Source organism: Nestor notabilis, unplaced genomic scaffold (genome assembly GCF_000696875.1).
Source record: "Nestor notabilis isolate BGI_N333 unplaced genomic scaffold, ASM69687v1 scaffold29192, whole genome shotgun sequence".
Taxonomy (NCBI): domain Eukaryota; kingdom Metazoa; phylum Chordata; class Aves; order Psittaciformes; family Psittacidae; genus Nestor; species Nestor notabilis.
In genome coordinates, this window is record NW_009917467.1 from 5738 (window position 1) to 15868 (window position 10131).

The 10131-nt window shown below is 39.4% G+C and overlaps 1 protein-coding gene across 1 annotated transcript in view; it reads right to left on the minus strand.

Annotated features, from left to right (window-relative positions):
* The window catches only part of TCTN3 (tectonic family member 3), a gene marked incomplete at its 5' end in the record, with an annotated part of 12260 nt that extends 2649 nt beyond the window's left edge, over window positions 1-9611 (minus strand). The window contains 11 exons of the mRNA XM_010009249.1: window positions 184-321; window positions 1073-1238; window positions 1830-1927; window positions 2201-2296; window positions 3380-3505; window positions 3607-3681; window positions 4110-4145; window positions 4898-5016; window positions 5085-5193; window positions 5611-5741; window positions 9493-9611. Of these exons, the coding sequence (XP_010007551.1) occupies window positions 184-321; window positions 1073-1238; window positions 1830-1927; window positions 2201-2296; window positions 3380-3505; window positions 3607-3681; window positions 4110-4145; window positions 4898-5016; window positions 5085-5193; window positions 5611-5741; window positions 9493-9611 (1213 nt within the window). The remainder of the gene's footprint in view (window positions 1-183; window positions 322-1072; window positions 1239-1829; window positions 1928-2200; window positions 2297-3379; window positions 3506-3606; window positions 3682-4109; window positions 4146-4897; window positions 5017-5084; window positions 5194-5610; window positions 5742-9492) is intronic.
* Between the last annotated feature and the right edge of the window lie 520 nt (window positions 9612-10131).

Here is a 10131-nt window from a genome sequence, read left to right on the forward strand (position 1 = left end):
AACCCCAGACTGGTTTGGATTGGAAGGGACATTGAAGCTCATTCAGTTCCTGGGCAGGGACACTTTCCACTAAATCAGGTTGCTCAGAGCCCATCCATTCTGACCTTCAATGTGTTTCATCATGGAAGGTTCTCAACCCAAATATCAAGACTATTTGATTCCTTGGTTCTTAAATAACCATACCTTTAGGGGGTGACACTGATAGAGGTACCGTGCACCCAGTATTTGAGCTTGTGGGTTCGACAGGAGGCCCACTTTTGTCCACAGTATCTGTATCTCCAGGGTCATAGGAATCATGCAACAGGAAATGCAATTCACAGCCTGAAAATAAAATAAACCCAAACATCTGAACAGAGTATTTTTAAGATTAAAAAGGACCATTATGGTCAAAGTCTAATATTTTGGATAACATACGTAACAAAATCTTAATCGGTCACTTCAACACTAACCCTGTAACTCCTGGTCCAGTCAACCACCCATTTTAGAGCTATATCCATCTCACTGTCCTCTCATTTCCAAACAGAATTTGTCTCAGCACTATCACTTGGATTTTGCATTCTATTAGGCTACTTCCTGACTGATTAATAATTATGAAAATAGAATTCTGTCCTCTGTAAGTACTTGGATCACAAAATTTTATCCTTATTATGTAATATATAAATATCCCTAGAAACTGGAAAATCAGGAAGGATAATCATAAAACCCATCAAATTAATAGGAAGTAACCAGGTAGTATTAATTCTAGAAGGCTGTGAGAAAACAGGTAATACAACACTGGATACGGTCTGAAACTCTTTTTGCCCTTTTAAATAGCAGGAACAGGATTCAGAGTTGGGTTTGGGTTTTGAGTTTTTTTGTTGTTATTTAGGAAGTATAATAATATGAACCATAATAAGAATCACTGCTTACAGGCATTGAGACCCCTGAGAGTCAGTGGATCATCACACAAAGAAAGTAAACCTAGATGAACAAGCTAGTTCTTGTTTTTTCCCCCATGGCCACGCTTCCCCAAGGCAATACAAAGATAGGAAAGGAAATATATTCACAGCTGGTCTTTTTGCATTCCTGTTACCTGCACGCTGCAGTTCTGAATCAGAATGGTGATCCACTCTTCTGCCTGGGTTGAATGAGCACTGCCAGTTATAGCAAGGTCCCCTGCTCTCTTCATCCCCTGAAAAGCCTCATATAACTTCTGCTGGGTGTAACTACAGTTACTTTCTTCCAGTACTGGGGATAGGCTGGAAATGAGAAAATAACAGTTCCGATAAAGTGATTACCAGGATAGAAAAAAAATGCTATAAAGATCCTTCCTTCATAATGAGCATTTCTTCTGCTCTTATAAGGAGCCAACAGAATCATTATGGGAAGTATTGGTACAAATGGATGCAGTTTAAATCCTCTCTGCAATGAGAAGAACCACATAGTGGGGCAACACATGATAAGATAGCTAAAGAGCTGTCAGTTTTCCTTATTACATCAGTGGTCATATACCTGCTCTGTCACCAACAGTAAAAAGAAGATCCAAATGATCAAAACATTCACTTTTTAAGGTTCTATTATACTTCATTTTTCTAGTCTTGCCCAAGACGTGTTGGCACACTCCAGCCTCAGAAGACATGCACAATGTTCAGACTGTTCTAGAGGTCCAACCATCTTTCTGACCTTCAAGTCCCCTTAGAAGTATATGAAAGATCTGTAAAGACCCATTAGTGACCTCAGGGAAGGACCTAGGCACCACAGCAGTGCATGACAGGCTATGGAAAAATGTGCCCAATGAGTCCACAACTTCCAAATGTGTCAGGAAGGGTGACTTCAGAGTGTGCTGTTACCCGAGCTTGCAGCCTGTCCTCATATTTCTCCCAAATTGTACTGTGTGTCGGAGAAAGCGTGAGCAACTTCCATGACCTTCACTCCGTAGAATGCTCATCTGACAAGACTGCATGTCAGGAAGTCAAACAAAAGCATAAACAAACAATACAGGACACCCAATTTGTATTTAACAATTCTCTCACCCCACATTCTTGATCCCCATCAGTAGACTGCAATTCAGTCATGACCAAAAGGGCTGCTGATGGCTGCAATGTAATTCTGTCCTCACAGGTAACACAGGTAACAGCAGAATCTGAAAAGTCCTGACAGTAGAGTATCACAAGTCAATAAACCAAGTGACTAATAAAACTTCATAGCAGAGAAAGGATACATGCTGCATTGCACCCCTGTTTGTAATCAACAGTGGTGCTCCAGTGATATAGCCAGGGTTTCCACTTCTAGGCAACGTATGAGAAAGAGTCCTGGTCTGCAAAGAGGCAAAGGGAAGAAAGAAAGGGAGAGGAAGACATTAGTACCAGTCAGATCAAATCTGGATTCTCAAAAATGTAAGTGTAACCCCTTTTTTGAATGACTGAATATTAGGTACTACTAAAACCTCAATTACTTGTTTCCAATTCTCTTTCTTACCTGGCAGGTTCATCTGCAGTCCAGGAGGTAAAAAAAAAAAAAAAAAAGTCAGTACCCTGAAATGTGGATTCTACTAGGACAGTTCTTGAGACTGTCATTGAGACAGTGAATTCCTATTGCTCAGCATTTGTCTCTAAGGAAGTGAATGTATCAGTCTGGGCAATTGTACAGATGATCTGCAGTACAAACCCTTCCTTTACCCTGATTCCAAGTGGCAGATTCCACTTCTAAATTGTTTTATGGGGAGAGCCTCTCAGGTTAACTTCAGCAAGGTTACACTGCACACTTATCAACCTCTGAGGTCATCACTTATCCCACTTTACATTGCCCTTATGGTGCAAGGTTTATGTGAACTTCAGCACACACCAGTATTTCCCAGATTTCCACTTCCTCCAAAGTAGCTCTTTTTCCCACTGCACAGGCAAAATTAAATACGTACATGGAATAAATGTAGCAACTTTGTTCACAGACATTGAACATCTCAGACACAGCACCAGCTCCAACCCTTCACAAGTTCACGATGGTGACCCTGATCTCATCCTCTCCCCTTCTCCCACCACCATTAGAACCAAACCAAACCAAAACCCAAAAACCAAACCAAAAAAACAAACACACACACACACACCCCCCCCAAATCTAAACCAAATTAAAACAACAGCAAAAAACATTCAGGTAAAAATAGCCAGCCACTTCCAATTGGTGCCATGCAAGACTGCATACTTGTACTGAGCCTGAGTCTTTCTGTCTACATGGTTTACTTGAGACCAGAGCAAGTGTCCCCTCCTGCCTTCAACCAGCAGCTATGTCCCAGGATTCTGGTCCTACCATAGCACAATGACACAGCTCTAAACTTTTCACATCTCATCTGTACAAAACTGGGTCACAAACTTGGCAAGCGCCTGAGGAGGACGGGGGCACTGACCCAGAAGTGGAAAGTGAAGCGCTGCTGCAGAGTAGATCCTGAGTTCCCAGAGATGTTGCTCACTTTGAACCAGACAGAAACACCCTGAATCCCATGTGTGCCACTGAATTCTATCTCATAGATCACCTGTAAGTCCAATTGAGAGAAGAATTAGAGACAGAGTAAGGTAATAGGGCAATGCCTTCAAGCAAGTGTTGAGCTGCCCAAAGGCAAGAAGGTTCAGATACCTCAGAAACAACGTTGTTACATGTGTTGTCTTTCATGTGGGGAGCTTCAGGCGGTGCAACTGCAGTGACCTTTATCTGGAGACAGCAGGCATGTTAACTGTTAGTGATGTTTAAAAGGAGTGTGCCTTTCTTACTCTTCTCCACTGCTTTTCTATCCAAGTCAGATTTACCTTCCTGCTGTAGCTGTCATCTGTGGACACGTCACCCTGCTCTAGGTGCCCATGTTTTCCTAAGAAAACAAGCTATCTCCATGACTCCAGCACTATCTATGCCCATTTCTTTAAAAGTACATCTTTCCTTATACCTCCAAATTTTTATTCTATAATATCACACTTTGTCCAAAAAAAAAAAAAAAAAAATAAAAAAAAAAAATCTCATCTTGGACACAGAACATTCCCATTCTCCCACATTCCCAAACCATGGGCATTACTATGAATGCCTAAGTTTCCAGATATGTTTTACTTTAGAAGCAGAAATTATTGTCATTGGCAATAAAGACTGACCTTCATGGACTGCACAATGGTGTCACTAATTGGGACCTGGGGAAAACAAACAAACCAACATACACCACCAAAAAAACAACAGATTTTCTGGGTTTGCAAGTGCCTGAAGTCATAAAACTGTCACTAAATAGAGCATACATATTACACTGACAAAAATTACTTTGTTTATTCCAGATGTGTAAAACTTGTCATCAATTTGTGATCTAGAAATCACAGACATAATCCACAGAAAGCATTTTTAGAACATCAGCAGACAAATATTTTACTTGGCTCTGCTAATGGCCTGCAAAATGCAGGCATCTTTGATCCATTCCTGGAACTCCCCTTTCTGGAATCAAGTAATTACTTCAGCTTCCATTTAAGGAAAAACTATATTTTGGCCACAGTGACAAAGAGAGCCCTGAAAACATGAGTTAAATTTAATCAGTAGAAGACTTCCTACTACAGTTACGTAGCTTTAGATTTCCAATATAAGGTAAACTGAGTCATTAGCCTTAATAAGGTGGTATTGTTTACACTACCATTTTCTCTTAGAACACCAGAGAAGCTCTAGAATGCAAGCGGAGATATTTTCATAGTAACATTCAGGAAGACCAGCATGATGAAAGCAGAATGATAAATCTGTTATTTTGGAATTATTTTTAACAGGATTTCCAGCAAGAAGGCCTTAACAATTGGGAGATCAGGGATGACATACCAGGTGACCTTTAGTTTTCCAGTTAGCTGAAGTTGCAGTGGAAAGTCAAGCAAATAAGATGTTGAGCAAAATGAAGAAATACAGCATGCACCTTTAGCACGTAGAAGTCACGGTAGTAGGAGGCAGCATCTAGGGCAGGGTCAGTAATGCAGCTCTTGCTCAAGTTGGCAAAAATCCGAGTACAGCTTGTGCTTTTACTGTCCAGGAAGCCTGAGTTAAGACATGACAACAGATAAAACAAGCAAACCACACTGAGAAATTCTTCCCCGTCTACTAACCAGCAGGATTTCCATCAACACAAAGTCCACTGGATCCCATTTTTACTGGCTGGCTGAGTGTGCTCAGTACAGATGATGAATCAAAGTAGATTAGGATTGGATCCCCAGCCTGCAAAGACAATTTGGAGATATCATAGACAAAGTGACTGTGGAATACTAAGGCCAAGTGCAAGACAATGATATAGTCAGGGCACATGGGCAAATGTATACTTCTCCTTAGTGTACACCCAGTTTTGTCTAAAGGATTGTCCAAAATTTTAAATACAAGAAAACTAATCAGATTTTTTTTTATTATTACACAATAAGGAATGAAAAGAACTGATAATATAAATTACAGGTAGAAATATAGATTATTATAATAATATAGATTATAGGTAGAAATATAGAGTGCTAATATAGATTATAGATTAATATAGATTATAGGTAGAAAAATGAGCATCTTTCAATCTGTTCTCATTATATCTCATTGCAGACAGCTTTAGTAAAAGTATATCTGCAAACTGATTGCTATTTTCTTTCAACTTACCCGGTAAAAGGGAGAGAATGATGACTGGACTTGTGATGGTGCTACAAAAGAGTGTCTGCCATACTTCTTTGAGAACTTCAAAAAATCAGATTCTTTGATATCCTGTGGCTGTTGGTAGTAGTTCAGCTTTGCTGAAGGTTGAAATGAGGAGGAAAAAAATTGCCAATGTCAAATTACTAGAAAAAAAAATTGATCTAAGGCGAAGTGAATATTTTTAAAGGAAAAACTTCAGTAATGATAAACTAGATAGTGCCTTGTATTAAGTAATCCATAGTAACACTGCCAACAGGCTAATATGATATAATGAGTAGTAGTTTGTACAGTTTCATGGGAAAACATGGGAAACAGGTGTTAATACACAAATGCAATTTTCCAAAAAGCATGGGAACTGCTTAAGGCAACTATCTTATTATGTGTAAGATGCCCAAATTAGACACACACGACATTTCAATGACAAAACACTACCAATATGTGAGTCCACAAAAGGCTACATTAAATAGATTCAAAATAATTAAGGTTGGTAAAACTCAAAATAAGTATGAATCAAGAATAGGCCTAAACCCCCCAGACTTTCTATTGGTATTCCACAGTAATGTCCTCCTGAGCCAGTGGTATTCAGTGTGGTTATAACGGTTTAATGTATTATTCCTGCTAAAACACTGTCATAAAAAAATGGGAAGTTATGAAGGATACACTATGAAGACTCATTCTAATTAGTCAATAAACAATAAATTTTTTAATACATCCAAATAAAACATCTTACAAGGTTTGAGGAACTACAGATCATCCTGACAACAGGAGTGAGTGGCAGTATCCTCAATTACAGTAGTACCAAAGAAGAATTTAGGTTGTTTAGTAGGCTGGGGAGAGGGGAAGGGAAGGGTGAAGAATACATCCAAAACTTCAGCTCTCAATGTAATTCTGTTGTTCAAGGGTTGAGCAGATAGATCCTCAGATGTACAGAGAAGCAAGCAGAAATAAAAGCTTTTTTATATCCAAATACAGCATTAGTCCATCTTAAATATTTTAAGGACATAAAGGCCAAAGGAGTATTAAGCTCCTATTTTAGTAACAAAAATAGTTGCACAGAACAGCTTTCTCATTATTCACTTGATGGTATAATCATTACACTGAAAAGAAAGCACTGGTAGTTGTACTAGGTGTGCTAATCACAACCATTTCTTTTCTTTGGAATGCAGTTCTTTAAGTACTCTATTATTGGACAACTCTACATAATGCAAAATATACCTGAAAACTGGAAGAAAAGGCCTTCTGCAGCAAAACTCAAGATATTCAAACTGCTCAAGTTTTCAGAGAAAAGACATATATAACTTGTTCATAGCGCAGTCTACTTGAGAAAGCAGAGAAAGCACACCAGCTACTAAAGGCTGTGTAATCTTGTAGAAAAGGGAAAAAAAGAAAAGAATTTCAGACAATTTAATTTGCCTGAAACCAGTAAACTAAAAAAAAAAACAAAAAAAAAAACAAACCAAAAAACCCCAACTGAAACAAAATCAAACAAACAAAAACCCCAAACCAAAACAACCCCCACAAACAAACAACAAAAAAACAAGCAGGAGTCAGGCTTATGGATGATTCTTGTAACTTTAAAATGCACTTGTATGAGTTCTTCCACTGATTTAGAAGTGGAAATAGCAGAAATAGTCTCCCAACACCTGCAAAGGCTAAAGAGTTGTTATCTTGAGGAGCTAGTATGTGAAACAGGAATGCTTTTAAAAGTATTTTATACATTTTGAAAATATCCAGTATTTCCAACTGTTGCTGAGAACTGATCTCTTCCTCTTAAAGAATTACTTTCAGCTGGATCAGCAAGACTGCCTGACTCAGCCAGCTACAGGATCATCAGACAGAAGGTACTGTTAGGGATGTGGTGAGCAGTCACACTGCTCCATTTAGTATCAATACAGTCTAAAATCATTTTAAGACATACATGAAACTCAACCCTTAGCACAAGACAGGCAGTACTGGGAAAAAATGCAAAGGAAGAAAGGGCTACAGAGGGGGCAAAAGAAAGAGAAGATAGTGTGTGATGTGCTCTCAAGGTTAGAGGATTGCCAGAGTTATGAACAGCTGTCAGATGGGGAACAACAGTATGAAAAAGTAGAAAAAGCAATGGAAAGATGGCAATAGTCAAAAAAATAGGCACGAAAGATGACGTTGCAAGAAGCAAAGAAGTGTTACACGTCAAGAAAAACAGCTGAAAGAGTACTGCAGCCAGGAAAGAATGAAGACAGTCATGGAAAGAGATATTAGTGACAAGCAGAGGAAGAAAAAAACCTGCATCTTTTAGAAGTATCTCAAAGAAGTATTAGTAAACCTTGAACACTACTCTGGTATCTGTTAGCAATGGTGAATGGTGCTTGTGTGTCACAACATGTTTGTTACTGGCCATGACAGTTCATTAGGGTCAGAGCCTGTTCCCACTCGCCCTTTTCCAGGAGGCCATCTGGAGCCAGCTTGATTGTATTTCTGGCAGAGGCAGCTCATGTCACATCCGTCCTGGAAGGGCTTCTTCCACAATCAGTTGATGAGAACATATGCATTTCTTTGTTTCCTTGGGGAAGGTCGAAGGGGAGAAGGCTGTTCCTAGCAGAGAACTTTATCATCCTTCAGGTGATCTCAAATAAAGTTTCTCAGATTTCTTCGAACAAGCACAGAATAGGAAAAGGCTACATGAGCAGTGAATTCTGTTGTTCCCAGGTGTGCTACGCCTAACAGACATGTGCAATCAAATGTCTATGGCTTCTTCTGTGGGCCAAATCATGTGACAGATACAGGGCCCAAATAATCAATGGACAGAAAAATCTGGTGTCATCAGTCTGGACACAGATGATTCTTCATTTGGACAAGATTACAGATTCAGAATTCTTCTAATCCTATTTCTATGATACTATGGGTGGTATGGGAAAAGGATAAAGTTTAGCTACCTCCAAGTTAGAGGCTGCAATACCCAGGAGCCCGATGGCACTTTCAGCTGTGGTTAAACCCTCATCAAAATTCATCTTTACTCTGAGATCTACTGAAAATTGGAATGGGTGAAGTTCTAGCACTATTACCTATCATACTATGTACTATGATGCTGCCATTGTTTCTCTGCTCTTCCCTGTATGCAAAACATTCAGTCATCATCTGTGAAGGCCTGAAAGCAGGACTAGATAATGGGATCCTAATCCTGTTTTGACTAGCTGTTGGACCACTTAACCTCCCGAGCCCCTCCCAACCTAAAATGCCCTATGATTTGGGTCAGAAGTAGATGGGGCTGTGGGTCAAAACTCCCAGACAAAAGACTCAAAGGCGAAAACCGTAAGTGTTCAAATGTGAGTGAATTTCAATGACTGCCAGAGAGATGGACATCAAATCTGCCAAATGAAGTACAATGTGGAAAGCAGAAAGAGGAAAAAAGAGTTAATGGCGTGTTAATCCTACAAGCATATATGATTCCTAGAGAAAAAGCATTGCCAGCAGAGAAAAAAGTATGAAAATAAGTACATGAGATAAAGAATCCATGATATAAAAAAAATCACTTTCTGATAAGGCTAACAGTGGTACATTTCAAACATCAACCCTTATTTGTTGCTTTAAGTGCAGCAAACTAACTAAGGTATCTCAGATACAGAAACAATTAATAGAAGTTGATCTGTGTTTAGCCAGAGACTCTAACTGAGTGCAATGATCTTTATTTTTGTTTGTCTTTGGAGATCGGATCCTGTGTCACTACGGTCTCTCTGGAACTATAACAGCCCAAATACTTAGTAAAAATTATTATATATCATGTGAGTTGAAAGTTTAAAAAAAAAAAAAAAAGATTCCCTAAACAGAGGCAACCTGTGACTTAAATGCATGGAAAGAAAGGCTACTTACAGTCATGCAGCTGCACACAGAACAGGTCATGTCCACCAGGGACAGGAACGCTATCAGTAGGATAAGGGGTGTTACTTCGGAACAGGAGTGATTTTTCCACACACACTTGACTCACAGACCTGCAAAAACAAGCGCCACCCCCACCCCCCCCGCAAACTGTTAGAGGCTATTCTTGCATAATTTCATAGTTTACACTACTAAATGCTAGTCACAGAACACTATTATTTTGCAACACTTTACATAAGGTATTGCACAATTTGCACTGATAATCAATTACTTAAAGTTCTCTCGTCATTGTAGTAACTGAGGATACTCTCTAGTTGAATATTTAGAAATCAACTCTGAAGTTTCCTGGAACAAAAAGTGATAATTTAATGTCTGTGTATGACAGCTCCTCTCGGTCCTCCTCACAACTGCAATCTGCAAAGACGGTCCGCAAAGATCCACGTATTTGAACTCTCCAAGTAGCTGAAGGCATGTTCCTCACTGACAGCATCTCGCAGTCTGGAACTGCATCACTGTCTCCCAGCTGTGTATTAAAGTTCTTTTTCTCCGAGATAAAACTTCCTAGTTCCCACCATCAGCGGCCTCACCGCAGTAACCAAGCCCTGCTCTACCCGGGCCGTTAAGATGTTGGCC